The sequence below is a fragment of the Pleurodeles waltl genome, chromosome 4_2, assembly GCF_031143425.1.
Source record: "Pleurodeles waltl isolate 20211129_DDA chromosome 4_2, aPleWal1.hap1.20221129, whole genome shotgun sequence".
In the NCBI taxonomy this organism is placed as follows: Eukaryota; Metazoa; Chordata; class Amphibia; order Caudata; family Salamandridae; genus Pleurodeles; species Pleurodeles waltl.
Genome location: NC_090443.1, coordinates 817270235 through 817287077, shown reverse-complemented (window position 1 = coordinate 817287077; position 16843 = coordinate 817270235). Strand labels below are relative to the sequence as shown.

Here is a 16843-nt window from a genome sequence, read left to right as displayed (position 1 = left end):
GCTTATGTAACGATCTTCTTGAAGAGAGCGTTCACAAAGAGTTAATACAAGGAGTAGGTGAATAACTTACTGTGCAAAATAAGGAAAAACTTATCCAAAAGACAAGAGACTTGAAACACGACCCTGCAGTGGTGGAACATAGGCATTATGGAACTTCACTTGAGGTTTCAGCGCACAGCCATCGACCTATTTGAAGATTTGGCTGTTTTAGGAAGGTTTTGACAGCCAGTAGAAATATATAAATGTTCTGTCTCCAAAGCATCCAGGGCACGGAGAATGCAGACTGCTGTAGGTCAGGCCTGGATCTTGTAGTCCAATAGTACAGCGGCTCCTTCGGATTGCATGATACTGTGCAGGAAGCCGACTACAAGTCCCAGGCTGCCCCGCGCTCCACGGGTGGTGAATACTTCCCTGTGAGCAGAGCACATAGCATTCGTAGCTGTTCTATGTGGGAAGGAGTTGCCGTTGAACGCCTCTTCGCATAGGTTCAAGCTTCTGGGCGCTCCTCGTTTGGAGAAAGATACAGAGCAGGGTGCCATCAGCGGGCAGGATCTTGGCTCAGTTGTGAGACTGCTAGCCCAGTGTTATGCACACGAAAAATTCTGCAATTTAAACGCCATATTGCAGAGTTTGCAAGACCAAGGAAGAGGCGGTGAGTTGACTCCCCCAAGTCTGTATACTGTTGCAACACCATACCGTGCAGCGCCTCACGTACAGTGTAGGAGGTACACGCGCGTGCAGTGTGCAAGTGAGAAACACACAACGCCATAAAACGCGCGCAGGAGATGAGGAAGACACGGCGTCACAGGGGCATAAGTGAAAAGGTTTAAGAGCTCATATTTGACCCAGTTTGGCCGAGCTGCAGCCAGCACAGAAGCGGCTCTGTGTTTCCCTTTCGAGATTGATACAGGGTGTGCGTGTTTTGAACTGTGCCTTTTTTTTTCTCAATTGAACTTTTGAATCCTGCGCTTCACAGTTTCTTTTGACAGCTGCTTGTTCCCCGAGTGCGTCTTTCATCTGCACATTTTCCTAAGTCAACGAAGCACATGGTGGATTCTTTGCTGGGCTGCGTGCGGGGCGTTGCTGGCTGGTAAGCGGCTGATGGGGATCTCTGTTTATTGCCCCGCAGGCGGTGTGCGCGTGAGATCCCGGTGAAGTTAACCCTGCCTGTGTCCTCTCCTGCTCGATGGCTTCCAAGCTCCTGCGCGCCGTCGTCCTGGGTCCCCCGGGGTCCGGCAAGGGCACGGTCTGCCAGAGGATCGCCAACAACTTCGGCCTCAAGCACATCTCCAGCGGCGACTTCCTGCGGAAGAATATCAAAGCCAAAACAGGTGGGTGCCGCCTGCTATGCGGGCACGTTTGCCTGACCTTCATAACCCTGCCACTTCATGGCCTCAGGGACGTATGCCCTCCACAGAAAGTAACGCAGGACCCCTGAGTCTCCCACATCTCATAGATACCCAATTGACCTTGAACTGAATGGGGAGCCCCTGAAGTGTGCCCCCCCCATTCCCCGTAGGGCCAGCAGGGTCGTGTGTTGCGCTTCAGCCCAGCCTGACAGGAGCGAGACACAATCGTAACGGAAAATGATGTCCTCCCGCCCCTCACCCCTGCAGCATAAGATGAGGGGCCTTAAAGTTTCCCACATATCGTAGAAATTATTTTCATAGTACTTGCATCGAGTGGGGGCACCCACCCTTACGTAATAGGGGCCTGCGTCATGCCCTAAAGTTGAGATATCAGGGACCCTCCGAATTCCAATGCTGGGGTAAACTAAGGGTTCTTGAGAAGAGTTTACCTCCCCGCTCGTGCAGGGTCTGGAATAGGAGAGGCCTGCTGCTGGGAGGGAACACGCATGCACACATTGTGAGATGCACGCCGATTTTCTCCCAACAATCCGGAAGGGCTTTGCAAGGGGAACAGCTGGCACGTGCACTGCTGCTGAGATAAATACCATTCCCGGGCACTTGAAGAACGACTGGTTAATCCATGTATAGGTGCACATCTGAAGGGGGCCTTTGCCCCCCTGGAGCCACCCTCAACCCCTGTTAGAGTACTGAGAGTGTGGAAGTACTCCACAGCAAGGCCCTTGGAGGGGGTTTCTTCCCTCTATGTGCTGCTGCTGGGATAAAACGTTTAGTGACCCGTAATGCTGGTCTTTGTTTCTAAGGAGTCATATAAGCCTGTGGGTAACCGGAACTCTCCATCGAAATGCGGTGGACTAGTTGGCTTTCTTGTAGGTTCGCTACCACTATTTTTTTCTACAAGCGACGTATAGCGGCACCACACTTCAACAATACAAAGTTTGTGGTTTGAAACGCACGTGAGTGGCGTTTTGAAGCAGAAAGAGCCGGACCCGGCAATCTGTTTTACTTGACGTTATGATTCAGAGGGGTAGAATATATTGTGGGTTTACAGCAGATATGTACCTACAAAATAATGACAGTGTACCCCTCAGTTTAAAAATACCAAGCAATGTTTGGAACACACATTGGGGAGGAGGATGAAGCAAAGAAGGGTTGTACATGCTTGTTTTCCTTGCAACTGCGAACCGGTGGCAAATGTTTGTGTGTGATCATGGGGGGACTTTTGAAGGTTTACACCTCTCCAAGAAAGTTATGGGGACTTGGCAGATTCTTGTGAGTGGGCTCATTGGTACATTCAAGGGAATTTTTTTTCCTTTTCTGAAGTGTTAAGAATTAAAAATCGCTTAAAAATCTTTTTTTTTTTTTTTTTTTTTTTTTTCTTTTTTTGAACGGTGGAAATTCCTCAGCATCGCTTCAAACCAAGGACGACGCCAACCTCCTGAATGTTAATCTGTCTGATCAATACGTAGGCTAAAGCATTGAAAGTAGCGTCTTTCCACAGAATTTCACGTTTAAATGCATTGCAACCCTAAAATGCATACAGGGGTATATTGAAGTGACGGGTTTAACATTCATGCCGGCACATTACTGTGCAATCCTGCTGAAACCCCTCCCAAGTAGCTCAGGTGAGATTAAGCAAACAGCAGCTTCAAAAGCACTACTGATTTTTTTTTTTTAGTTTTGGGGGGGGCTTGGGGAAGATACATCCATTTGTAAACCGATTATACAAAAAACAATCATTTTCATGTCGATCTCTCATTCAAGGTCACTTGGTCTTTAAGGCCCTAAAACAAATCCCTGTTAAGCGTTGTTTTAAAATTCTGTGTGCAGCTACATCTATGTAAATGGATTTGTTATTCAAAAGGTTCCTAGAACATTTGCAAAATTGCAAGATGTTAATCCACAGAGATTGATTTATGCATGTACTGGCATTTATCAGGGCTACAGTGGCCCTTCTACCATTTTGGCATTTCCTGGGCGGGCCTGCCTTTAGAATAAGATGGGCTGCTATAGCCCATCTTTGCGCCCATGGTCTCAATCTAGTTGTCGTCTCCTGCATTGTGGGGCTGGTTTGAGCATTTTTGCCAGGGCTGATTTTTGTGCCTAGCTCGGACCTGGGATTTATATTGTTTTGCCCAGAACCAAAACTGTTCTAATCTGTCTAGCGGCAGGGTGGTTATCCAGCCCCGGTCTACATGTCGCAGTCAGCATGTTTGTAACCAGATCACATCTCCCAGTAGTGTTTCATTATTACATCCATTGGGAATTACTAGCAGATTTGCACCTATCTATACCAGTTAGTTATTTTGTGGTATCCTCGTAGCCGGTTGATTGCAGATGCTGTGACTCTAGTAAAGGAAGTCCGCTCCTTTTATTGCAAGCATGAGCTCTGCTGCTCTATGAAGATCGTGGTAATTTTATCAATGTTTAAAGTATCTGAATGGTTGATGAAAAACATCCTATCCATTAGGTTGTTTACATTTATTGGTCATTGTGAATACTGTTTTGGAAGTGCTATAAGGTACATTGGGTTTAAGCATCCATCCAACCTCAGTAGAATGATGGCATAGCAGTAAATATGTGGCTAGAACATCTTTCAAGTTCAGGTGTTTATTTATATGTATCTATAAAAGGCCTGCCACGTTAAAACTTCACTTTTATATAAAACTCATCCCAACTCACTTTGGGGCTTGTTACCGGTGGATACTCAGTCCTACCAGGGAAGCCAGAGATACTTAAGCTCCGCTTTTAATCTTTCTTTAGTTTCTATCATGAAGGCATGGTCAGGCAGGGCATTTAAACAATCACTTATGCGTACACCATCTGCTTCAGTTCTAAAAGTTGAATCTTGGCCTCCCTCAGGTCGAGACTATATTGCAAGTGAAAGAGTAATGTCGGTCCGGACAATGATTTTCTGCTCGAGTTTAACCATTGACGAGATCAGTGAAAGGAGATGCGGCCCCCATTAAACCACGACGCTACTGGCTGCATCAAAACAGAGGCCGGCATATGCACAGCTGACCTGCCTAGCGGATGCTTCGGGACACCCCAGGACCTAAAGTATTTTTGTTGTGTTGGGGGGAGTGCACGGAGACACCTTTGCAAGAGCATCACTCACCCCTTTAGCCTCCTTTATTCCCACACGTCTAATTATGCACTTTTTTGGATACTGAATTCACTAAGCAAATGTCCAACGGAAGCCACGTCACACCCAGTGTACACATTTGTATGTAATGGTCAGCAGAAGATGCCCTGTTTATCTTTGCCCACCTCCTGTTGGTGGGGCGCCCGGTGGCATCTGGACGTTTGGTCTCAAGTATGCCTTGTCCCCTTTGCCGTAGATGTGAGGTCAAATAAAAGTACAATTGCTGGCTGCATAATTTGTGTCTGCATTTAAGATGTTATGTCAGCACACCTGATCTGCACAATGCTCTCTAGCAGTTTGTCCTTTCCCTTCTCTATTTGCAGGCCTTGGGGCGTGAAGTGCATTTTGTGCTGGTACATTTTGCTGTTTCTTGTCGCATGCAAATCTTTATATTGTCTACAGCCAAAGTGCCTGCCAGGTTTTGTTTCACCATTATTTTGGGGTGAAGGTCATCAAGAATAGCATTGCATGGTGGCAAGCGCTACTCTTCCACCCACTTTGTAACTACAAATAATCTTTCTTGAAGTTACCTTACTGAATTAGACTCCATAAAATTCACACCAATAAATTGACTAATTATTGTTTCAATCTGTTTCCATTAAAGATATATATTAACTGAATTTAATTTATAGAGGTAGCACTGTCAATAAAAGGAATGGAGAGATCTGTCCGCAATTGGCATTTTGATACCAGTGGCTTTAAAAAAAAAAAAAAAATTTAATGTAGCTTTTCATTCTGCACTTCTGTTTCTGAGCACTTAACGTGCTGCATCGCTCAATGTACTGTGATTTCGGTTTGTGGGTGGCATGCTGAGTTGTCATCTCTCGAATTCAAATCCATCGCCCGCAAATCACCAAAGATGTCCGCAGCGAGAGTTTAACTCGATGATCCTTCTTGCCCGTGCCTTGTTTGTTTACTGCCCTTCATTTGACCGTCCCTTGCCAAGGAAAGCTCCTCCGCGGCTCTAGTTTACCCCGAATGCCCTTTCAATTGTGCATGGCAATTTAAATGGAAATATTTTTGATTTTTGTCACGTGAATAAATCGCTACACTGGCAGCTGTGCAGCGAAGCCCGCGGCCTGAGCCATTTTATATATAGAAACCTTCAGCCTTAACGGGTGACCCTGAAGTGAAGAAGAGGACGTTTCACAGCAGAGGTGCCAATCTGGCAGCGAGAGAAGCGTGTGCAAAACATAAACACCCAACCGAAAGGCACAGCAGCAGCTTTGTTTGGATTAAGACACCCATAGACTTGTTGCTTTTTTTAAATGGATGCCTTTCATACGTGAGCTGGCAGAATTTATTAAGGAGGAGTTGTGGGGCAGTTGTGAACGAATTACCTGAAATTAGTCCTTTTTTTGTTACATACAGTAGACAAATACGTAATGGGTATTGCCCACTTAATCAAAACAGTACTCAAGATTACAGTAATCCCAGATTATCATGACATGAACCTTAAAACTAGTATGAAGATGTCATTTGGGAAGATGCAAGTTCTTGATCAAGTAGTGATCTGTTTCTGCTATCCAGGAAGGTGTTGTTGTCTTGCCCACTGCTTGTTGAACTTCTTGTCACCATGTGCCCTGTTCTCTTTGTGCCTTATTCACCTGATAAGGGCTTTGAAGGCAGATTGAATTAAATCTTGCGGCCTGGTCAATGCTCGGCTCCAGCAAGCGGTTGCTGACACAGCAGTGCTGTGTATTGATATGAGTTTTTGGGTGCAGACGTAAGACTTGCTCTATTACTTTTCCTGCTTCTGGGTGGGCTGAAGATAGGGGTGTTTCTAATTTTTGAGAGTTGAGGTGCTGAACTGAAGAATTTGGAGTAGTATCGGCCAATTCCTTCTCTGCAGTCTCCTTTTATGGCCAAGTCCCAACCTGGCTAGTCCCACGGAGTCTTGTGTGTTATGACTGTTCAGGTAAATGTGTCCAAGGAGATTTGTAGGATAGCTGTGACTAATGCTCTCACATATCCATAAAGTAGCCTCACAGGTTCTCTTTTGGCGGGGTGTCCAATTTGAATCCAGAAGGGCCAGATCCATATCAGCCTTCTAGACTAACCACAGGTCATGGAAATTATACATGCTCAAATCATTGCATGTAAATCTATCCTATATAGATACAATACATTCTGGCATGATCTGGGCATTCTGAAGGTTTTGCCTCTGCCACCAAAAAAAGTAGAAAAATCATAGTTTATGACATGGCACAATTGATCTGGGATCACCGTTCATTTGTCAGATTAGTCTTGGGACTCTTGCAGCAGCGGATAGGCATGTCCCTATTTCCTCGGATGGTTGCAGAAGCCAGGCAGTGTATCCAGCTTCATCCTCCTGTGGTTCACCCACTCTTACTTTCCTTGTCTCAACACCATGCAAGAGGAAGATTAGATGTTGCTGGGACTATGCCTTACCTGGAATATTCCCTTGCACGAGGTGGAGAGCCCAGTGCCATTTTGGACATTTGTGTCTTCAACCCTTTTTCCGACTAATGGAGACCTTCAGGATGGGCTCCTAGACTCCTATTCTTATACTTCTACTGCTGAACAGTGGAGTCTACACTTCTGATCTCCAGAATCCCTAATTCTCCTATTCCTCTTTGATGTCCTCTCAGGAGGTTTCTCGGTTTCATAGCAGATACTTTTTGGGTAATCCACAAAATCATTTAGGAGTACAGGGAAGTAGTACTACATGAGTATTCTTTTATGTACTTTTACATGCCTTTGTGAATTTGTGGATAGCCCTAACTTCTTATTAGTAACATTGCGAACAGAGCACACTCCTTTCATTTTGTACTAATTCCCATTCTCTTCAGTGCCTTTGTAAACCAGTCTCTTTTATCCGAGGGCTCAGAAGTTGATCCTGACATGGTTGCCCAAGATATTGTTGCTTTCCTGAAAATGTGTATCTCATAATCACTTGTCATGTGAGCGCAATTGTAAGACTGTGGATGAGGAACATCAAGTTTGACTGTGCCAAGCTTTGGAAACAGCTCTATAATTCATACTGATTCTTCTACCACACCACACCACATGAAGGTTAAACTCCACTGGTGGATGACAGTGTAGCCTCCAGGTCGGTGTGCTCCTGTCCTGGCTCAGGCTTCCACTGTAGCTGGGCTCCTTGAAGGTTGACAACTGTGTGATGTGTATTTTCTGGTCTGGTGCTTCATTTTATCATCCACGAGTTGAAGGCAATTTGTTTGGTGCTGAAAGCTTTCCTGCCCTCTTTGAGGTGTGACAGTGGTGTTGGTGTACACTGATAAGGAATGTGGACAAGTAGGCAGCAAGCAACGTCGTCCTCTTCAGTTGTACATCTTAGTGGTAGAGCTATGAAGATAGACCTTCCCATTTAATAGGAGCCTTTCAGCAAGGGATCTAGGAGGAGTAAACGGCACTCAAGTTAACTTCATGAGTGACTGAATGGCTATGCTTTTCTTTTCCCAGGGAGTTATATATTTGATGCTTAGTGTACTTATTAACCAAACCTTCATGAACACATTAATTCGGGTTTTATGCCCACAAAAGGGGATGCTGATTGATAATTTCATTACCACAAAAAAAACATTCAAGCGAAATGTGCGTCTTTTCACTACACGTTGAGGATGAAGGTACCCTTGTTTTGTGAATTCCCCTTGGTGGAACATGGCAAAAAGCCAAACCTAACAAATTGCCCACCCCCTCCCCCCAAACTCAAAAGTGTGCTGTGCAAAAAAGTGCATGGATTTCGTTTTTCCTAAAGGTGGCACAATCAAAAGGTTTGCTATGGTATGATCTCTATCTTCCCAGCTTATAGGAACAAGAAGAGTTTATTAAAAAAAAATAATAATACTTTTTTGAAGTACAGACTTGCATTATTCTAAGTGGTAGAGGATTGTTACTATTTTTTGTGCTTTTTTTTCCTACTTACAGTTGTTGATGGAAAAAGGTTTGCAAACTGTCGGTGAATGTAAAACTCTACGTTTCTAAATGGCAGACAATTTTCGAAATTCAGCAAGGAGACATTTGTGTATATCACTTAATGAAAATAAATAGGTGTCAACGTTTTCACATTATTTTTAGCCGATTCGCAAAAGCAATATATCATTCCATATTATTACATCCACCCGACCCTTTCTTGTCACATGGATACAGTGTGTTTGTTGATTTGCCAAAACACTCTATACCCAGAGCTAGCAACTGAGCTGTATGTTATAATTATTTTATTCTGTATGGCCAAACAATTCATATTGTAACATCTAATAAATAAAAAATAACTGTGAAGGAAAGCTATGCATTTTTTTGAAGAGTGCCAAAATAATAAGTTTAGGAATAGCGGTTCTTTAAAAAACTCTAAATTTGGGTATGCCCATACTGTTGTGTGCTACCATGTGATGCAAAGTGTGTTCTTTCTTGAACAGTGGCTTACATTAAAAAGCCAAAAATGGAGAAATTCAATTAATAATAGCAAATGTTCTACTATTCCGTATCCCCGTTCTTCTTCTGATTTAAAACAGTGCCCCAGTTTTGTGGCTGGGCCTATCACTCACATTAGAAAAGGACTCAAAATGCAACATTGGGACATGAACATTTTTGCTTTGCAAAATGACCCATTTTGCCAATGTGGGTAGAAGCTGAGACCAAGAGGACCTTTTTGAAAACCCAGACATTGCTAAAATCTAGACGCCTCTGGGAATTCAGTGTGTTGTGACTTGTGCGGATCCCACCACTTTGTAGTGTCTAGAATGCCCTGCAAACTTCTAATGTTCTCTAAAAATCACACATTTTCCTTACATCTCTATTGTGTAGATTTCCAGAGGCTGTGGAGATCCACCCAGACATACCACATTTCTCCCAATAAAAACAGTACCCTACTTGAAGGGTATCCTATTTATCGGGGTAGGAGAAGGATTTTCTTTGTGGGTGTGCATGTTGAACTGATCACTTCAACTCCACGGAGGAGGTTGTGAGCTCAATGTGAAATGTTTGTCAGGCACACTAAGAAGTTAAAATGGATCACAAGGTAGGGAACTGCAGTAAAAGTGGATGATAACTAGGGTAATTTAGAGAGAGAGCCAGGCATATATGGGTAAGCATAAGCAAGTGGCCCTGCACAAACTCAAATCCACCGGGTTGGACACCCCAAGACCGGCCTATTTATGAAACTGAAATATAATAAATAGCCAGATGACACCTGTTGTTGGGTTGGGAGTATTACATATTTTTATACAATTTCACTACATAGCTATATAGAACCACATTCGTTCAAGAATAGATGGGTTTCAATAATGCAGTTTATTACAAAATAGATTTCAAATCGTTTTACATCATGTACACTGGAAAATAAAGTATTGTGCAATAGGAACAACCATTTGTTTCATATCTTTAATTGAGGATGTAAATATTTTGGATCTTCTCTAACAGCCAGCACGTTTCATGGCATTTGGCCGCATCTTCGGGGCTGTATGTATCCAACAAGACAAACAAAAAGGAAGAAAATAAAAATATATAATAGCACTTTAAATAAACATTCACCCCGTACTTGTTCAAAGTTCTGGATAAACAGTACATTATTGCATTAAAATGTTTGTTACTTAAAATGCTGTTAACCACAGTGGTTTGTCTTCATCTTAAGTTATTTTGGCAGCACCTTTCAAATCATTTAATGTATTTTGTTAAATATGTAAATTTTGGACCTGGCTGTCTCTGCAAGGTCACCCCAGATTTTTGCCTTCCTTTGCTGAAATAGTTTTTAGCGGCTTTTTGAACTGCACACTCTTTCCCTGCTAATTAGTGGTAAAGTGCTTGTTCTTTCTCCATTGCACATGGTAAAATTGGTCTATTCCCGATTGGCCTGCCACTACAGCCTGTAGCGCAGTTTTAAAACTACCACTTCAGTCTAGCAAAAGAAGCACTTTGTCAGGCTCAAGTTTCCCTTTTAATACTTCTATAATATCCCTAAGGTGGGCCATAACCACTCTGAGGATAGGGTGGAGATATTTATAAAGTAGGACATGTCAGTGAAAAACTCCTAAAATCATTTTTCACTGTGGTACGGCTATCTCTCCCATAGACTATCACTGAGTTACTCTATTACACTTAATACGTGATGACCTCCGTTTGGAAACTGATAGAGAAATGCTTCTTCCACTCAGTTGGATTGTAATTTAAAGCCCTCTTTAATGTCGAAGTCGGGTTTTAAGGTACTGTTCTGAAAATGTCACCTTGAAAAGGTTGGCATTTTCCTGCCTAAGCCAGATGTGCTTTTCTGCCAGTGCCCCGGGTCACCTGACTATGAATGGTGGTGTTCTGTATTTTCCTTACAGAAATGGGGACAAAGGGCTTTGGGTGTGGGGCAGGGTGATTCTCTCCTGCCAGGAGGTCCTTTCTGACATTCATAGAGTAGCCTCTTTGCTTGCTGGATTTCTAAGGGCTGCCTGTCTTCCCAATGACAAATATAGGTCACCCTAGGCCTGCCTACCCTTTGCTACCCTAAACAGTTTGAAGCCAATCCCAGGAAGGGGGAGGTTGGACCAAGTGCTGCCTGCCACCCAAGCTGGCACTGGGCATAAGTGGAACCCTTCAGAGCCTCTCATCAGAACACTCCCAGACTTGAGGAAGACTTAGGACTGCCCTACTGACGGAAGAAGGAAGGATTGACCCGATTGCCTTGACCCCAGGCTCCCCTTAAGTGGCTCTAAGGGTTGGTTGCCTGACCTACTGCTGAGCTACAGGGACAAAAGAAGCTTCCAGAGGCCAACCCTGCAACTTCCCTGCTGACCAGCACCAGCTGGACCTGCCACAGCCCTGCTGCTTGCTTCTGTTGGAGTGAGTCCTGATCCTCGAGGTGCCTGTCCAGGACCCTTATCTAGTATTAGAGTATTATACTCCTGTCTCAAATCACAGGCCTGAGGTCTAGGTGAAGATCAAGAAGTTTATGGGCTCTTTGCATCTGTAAGTGGACTCTTTGTATCCCCAGACAACCATCCGTGATGCTTGCTGACACAAATCTCCTGAACAACTTGATTTTTGCACCCACTGCAAGATGCAGCGCCACCAACAATAGTCCATGTCGACCTCCAAAGTGAAAATCCAGCAAGGACTGACTTTGTGCCAAACAGCAACCGTCCCCAATACCTGACCTGCCCCTTGCACTGACAATGGGCTTCTTGTGATAACTGGTAAAGTCCACTGTAGCTTCCCGCATGGACTCTGATGCAGAGAAGGTAAAATCCTAAGCAGTGTAAACCTGGTCCCCGTATCTGACCTGTGCTCCATCGCTGTTGGCCTGGACTTGCGAGTGTACCCAAATCCAGCGTGACCAGATAACCACAATTGGCGCTTTGTGCTTTTTGCCATTATTTTCATTAGAAACTTTAAAAATCATAACTCTGGTTCTACTGATTGGATTTTTGTTGTCTAAGTGTCATATTTATTAATATGAACTGTTTTTCTAAGTTGGTTTGTGCTTTTCTTGTGTTCCGTTTTTCACTTTATTACTATTTTGAGTGCTGCACAAATACTTTACACATTGGAACAGAAGTACTCAGGCTTAACTTAGAGGCAGTCTACCAGAGAGGTAGGCACAGGTTTATTTAGTGACTTTAGTGGTTCACTGTGATAAGGATTGTGTTTTTTGTTTGAAAGGGACTTCCAACTACTTTTAAAATAATCTATTGGGTATACATCAACATCAGCAAAAATGTTCATGAATTCTAAGTGGTTACCATGCAGTTGAAAATTTGCTGGCTGCTATAGAGAAAATTTACAAGCATTGCATCCTCTTTCTGAGAATCTGTTTTGGTTAGCTTTCTGCCTTGCCTAAAAAGTTGCTGCCTCCTTTATTGAAATTAATTCCTTGTAATTTTACCAATGGTATGGACTGAGGTGAGATTAGTGCAAACTATTTGCTATAGAGTTCCTTGCATTGATAATCCCTGATCTTTGTATAAAACACATTATTTTGCATTTTGGAAGTTAGATTCTGGACTACATAACACACCTGCTATCTTCCCTCTGTTCACCTCTGTACATTTTCTGTTTACCTGAGGGCAGGTGTGATGGTCGGCCCTGTACACCAGTGGGTTTGTGCTGCCCTTTTTGTTGAAGAGATAGCCCTCTGGTACACAGTTGTGCCCTTTCGTAGCTATCCGCTGAACACCCCATAGGCATGGAGGACGAGTGTTAGAAGAGGTTAACAGCAGTCAATTTAGTCAGTGGCGACTGAAGTGTATTACTCAGTCATGGTTTCTATGGTGATGGCTTTCTTATATTGATTTGGGATCGATTCTGGCTTTTCAGTGTTTGTGGTTTGGCACCCTGGCTTACGCAACACAACTGAAAGAGCTTCTAAGGTTGTGAGTGTGACACATTTCTCTCAGATGTGTACCTAGTTGCATCAAATAAGCCTTAAATATAAAATAACTTATACTATTCAGAGCATTTTAATTATATATGTAGGAAAGCACCCTTTTTGACATGGTTAGCCTCCACTCTTTGCCTGGGTTCTGATGTGGCTTTGACTGTTAGTGCACTAGGTATCTGCTAACCAGGTCTCCAGTGACAGATCTCGTCCTCAAAACTGCTCATCTGTTTTGCACAATTGACAAACTCCTTACTTACCACTGTAAGTCCCTAGTAAATTGTACCCCTGGCACCTAGGGCACTAAAGAATGTCTCTGAGTGCTGCAGCATCAGTTGTGCTACCCCCAAAGACCCCTTGCTAAACTCACACACGTGCTGCCCTTACAGGCTGCGTGTTTTGGTGGAGGCTAAATAGAAAACACGACCTGTCACACACCCCTGTGTGCAGGGTCCCCTACCACTGCATGGATTTCACCAACCCAAGAATACCCGGACAAAGAAGAGTTGCACCTGCAGAAGAGGAAAAGAAAAAGCAGCTGACCTGGAACCAGCCCCTCCGGCCTGCCTGCTGGCCTCTAAGTATCCTGCACAAGAAACCATCTCATTAAACCCTCAATAAAGACTTAAGTTTCCCGCGAGCAACGGACTTGCCCTGCAAAAAGAAACTCCACAGAAACGACTCTGCAGCTCCTTGACCCTGGAAACTGGACACCGGAAGTGACCAGTGTACCCATGGTCCACAACCCGCGGTAAAGCCAACCAATGGTACCAACTCAGATCCCCAGCTGCACAAAGACAGAGTCCAGTGTGGTCTCACCCATCGTGGACTCTCCAGAGACGCCAGCAGCCTCTGCACGCAGGCCCCCTTTCCCACAGGCTTGTGGTGAGAGAAAATTCAACATCTCCAGCAACCACTGCACCTATGACCCCTTAATCCCAGCTGAGGTGGGACATCCGGGCCAATGATGTCCCCTGGCTTCTAAGAGCTCAAGTGCTCCCCTGCTGGACTCCCTGATGATGCCTGCAGCCTCAACACACAGGACCCTCTGACTGCAAGTGCTCCCGGACATGAAAACTCAACGCATAAAGACACCCCTGCATCTGTCACCCCTGGGCAGAGGACAAGAGCACCAAAGGTGCACCTACGTCTCTGAGCACCTCAAGTCTACTACCTACCTGCTGCTTGTTCCTCACTGGCTTCCTAGCCAGCCTGCAGCCTGTCTTCACGAGGACCAAACTCCCATAGATAACCATTGTGCACCCGATGCCTTACTGCACCTCTGCGTCTGGCCGCCCCAGCATCGCCTTGTGTAACCTGTTTGTGTGGCTCTGATCAGTGCCCAGTGCTTACCTTAAATCCCTGAGATTGGCCTAGTAAGTCGTTGTTCATCCTGTTTGCTGAACATTGTTTTCCTCCATAGGATAACATTGAAAACTCTGAAAATTGCACTGTCTGTTTTTGAAAGTGCAAAGTATTTATGCTTACAAGTCTATTTACCTGATTCTGAAGTTCTTGGGTTTGAGACATATACATTTTTTTCAACTTTTCTAAATGGTTCTTGGATTTATTCTTTGAGTGAGTCTCAATTATTGCCTCTGTGAGTATAACAAATGCTTAGCACTACCCTCTGATAAGCCTAACTGTTTGCTCACACTACCACAAAATAGGATTAATGCTCCATTTACTTTTGCCTCTGCAATGCCAATTGGGGATCCACTGGACTCTGCATGGTGTACTTCATTTTAATGCACTAAATAGAGAGCCTGCTTCCTACATTGGTGGAACACCGGTAAAGTCTGCAACTTTGCATTTGCTGATACAACTTGATCAAGTAGTTACTACACAAGTAAATCCATTAGTCCTTTAGTTAAATTGCAATTTTTTTTTTTTTAATTGGCTATTTTTCCAAATTCTTAAAAGTACTGTAAGGGCCCTGGTTAGGTCCCTGTAGCTTAGCAGTAAACATTTTAAAAATGTACTTTAGTTAGGACTGCAAAAACCTATGTTAGATTTTTTTTTTCTCTAGTTCAAAATACCCTAATTTAGTAAAAATGAGTACCTCAGAGGACAGGGTTGTGGAACTCTACCTCACCCCTTACCTTAAGTTGTCTCACAAACAGTTAAGGACCCTCTGTAAAGGGTACAAAACGCAAACCGGCTCAAACCATCCCAGTGCAATGCTCCAGAAGCTACTGGAAGAGTATGAGCAGGCCCATCCTGCGGATTATGCCACTGTCCCTGTAGATTAGGGCAGTGCAAGTGAGGAGGAACTGGACCCTCCAACCCTTAAGAGTGGAACCTGTACCACAAGTGGCTAGGACACTTCCCCCCCTTGTGAGGAGGCCTTGGGTTCCTCAAGGTCCAGAGAGAGACTCTTTTTGAAATTGCAAAGAATTTATGCTTAAATCAATTTACCGGATTACGAAATTCAGAAGTGTTGTTTTTCTAAATTGGTCTTGGGTTTATTCTTTGAGTGGGTGTCTCATTTATAGCCTCTGTGAGTACAGCAAATGCTGAGCACTACCCTCTGACAAGCCTAACTGCACGCCCGCACTACCACAAAATAGTGTTCTTATCTACTTGTGCCTCTGCAATATCAACTGGGGATCCACTGGACAATTACACAGCGTATTTCATTTTAGTGCACTGTATAGAGAGCCAGCTTCCTATAGTATAGAAATGGATTCAGAAAGTACCACATGGAAACTCTGGTGAACAAATGTTTTTTGAAAGCCCAACCACTGAGCCCATTATCTCAATTTACCATGATATCAGTAGGTTATTTATGTCTTTAACAATGTAGTTTAGCAACATATACTGATATGAGACAGTGGCACAATGGTGGGCCCAGCCTGCAAGTAGCAGTGCTGTTGTACAGCTCTTTAAAGGCATTACAGTTAATCAAGCCTTATGGACGCCCCTGTCCAGGAGAGGCACTGATGCAATAAAAATCAGAAACCGTAACGAATAGGGTAGCATACCTGAATTTATGTGCATGTCTTCAAAATTGCAGAGCCAAAATTGGGAAACTGCAACTTGGTAGCATAACGTAATAGCTGTTTTTGAAGTGTAGCCAACATTTTTTTATAAGCTAATGCTTGTATAATTAAATTATGTTACAAGCAGGAGATGTACAACGTCAAGGCATGTTAACCTTATAACAAGAACTGAACGAATGAAAAAGTAGGTTATTTACTTTGAAATTAAGAAAAGTCAGTTAAACATCTAATTCATATGATTGTCCTAAGGAGTTATAAAAAGAAAATATCAAATTATTGGGACATGGGCAAATCGTGACTGAGCCACACTACTGTTAATTAGTAATCATTTGATCCTCCTCGACCGGGGGGAGGGATTGCAAATCATTTTATAGCAGTTTATTCTCCTTTTGAAAATACCAAATGCACTACATCCCAAGGAAGTTTTTTTCACTTAAGTATTAAAATGTAATTGCTTTGCACAAAGTGCGCTACAACATCGCAGCGCACTCATGTGACTTGTGTTTTTTAGGTTACTGGTAAATGAAATTCAGATTTCATAAAAAAAAACCAAAATAGGAAATCGCATTCCTTCCTTAGAAGCCTCCTGTGCACCATTTACCTTTTTAACAGTGCCTTCATGACTTACCACATGCAATTTGCATTGTTATAATTTCGGACAGTCCTCGCATATAGAGGGGCAGCAGTCTGTTTGTAAAATGAAACAACTGGCACTGGTAGGGGCGTCGGTTTCCCTTAAAAGTGTACTGTTTGCAGTATTTACATTAACTTAGCAACCTGTTTAGTGCATTCATGACCACATCCCTGTCTATGTTGTAGTTGTTACAAATTCATTTTAGACACCAGTGTAACCACACAGTTTTTTGCTTTGTTTGTGAGAAATGTTACTTGTAGTTTAGTGAGTCATTTGTTTTCTGAAGGAGATAGGCCAGTACCAAGCAACCTTGAAAATGTGCAGTTCTACTCAGGCGGAGGGGATTATCAGTTTGGC

At 43.5% G+C, this 16843-nt stretch overlaps 1 protein-coding gene across 1 annotated transcript in view; it reads left to right on the top strand.

Annotated features, from left to right (window-relative positions):
* Positions 1–428: 428 nt before the first annotated feature.
* The window catches only part of AK4 (adenylate kinase 4), a 199291-nt gene continuing 182876 nt past the window's right edge, over positions 429–16843 (top strand). The window contains exons 1-2 of the mRNA XM_069232502.1: positions 429–652; positions 1130–1331. Coding sequence (XP_069088603.1) covers positions 1187–1331 — 145 coding nt within the window. The 5' untranslated portion in view covers positions 429–652; positions 1130–1186. The remainder of the gene's footprint in view (positions 653–1129; positions 1332–16843) is intronic.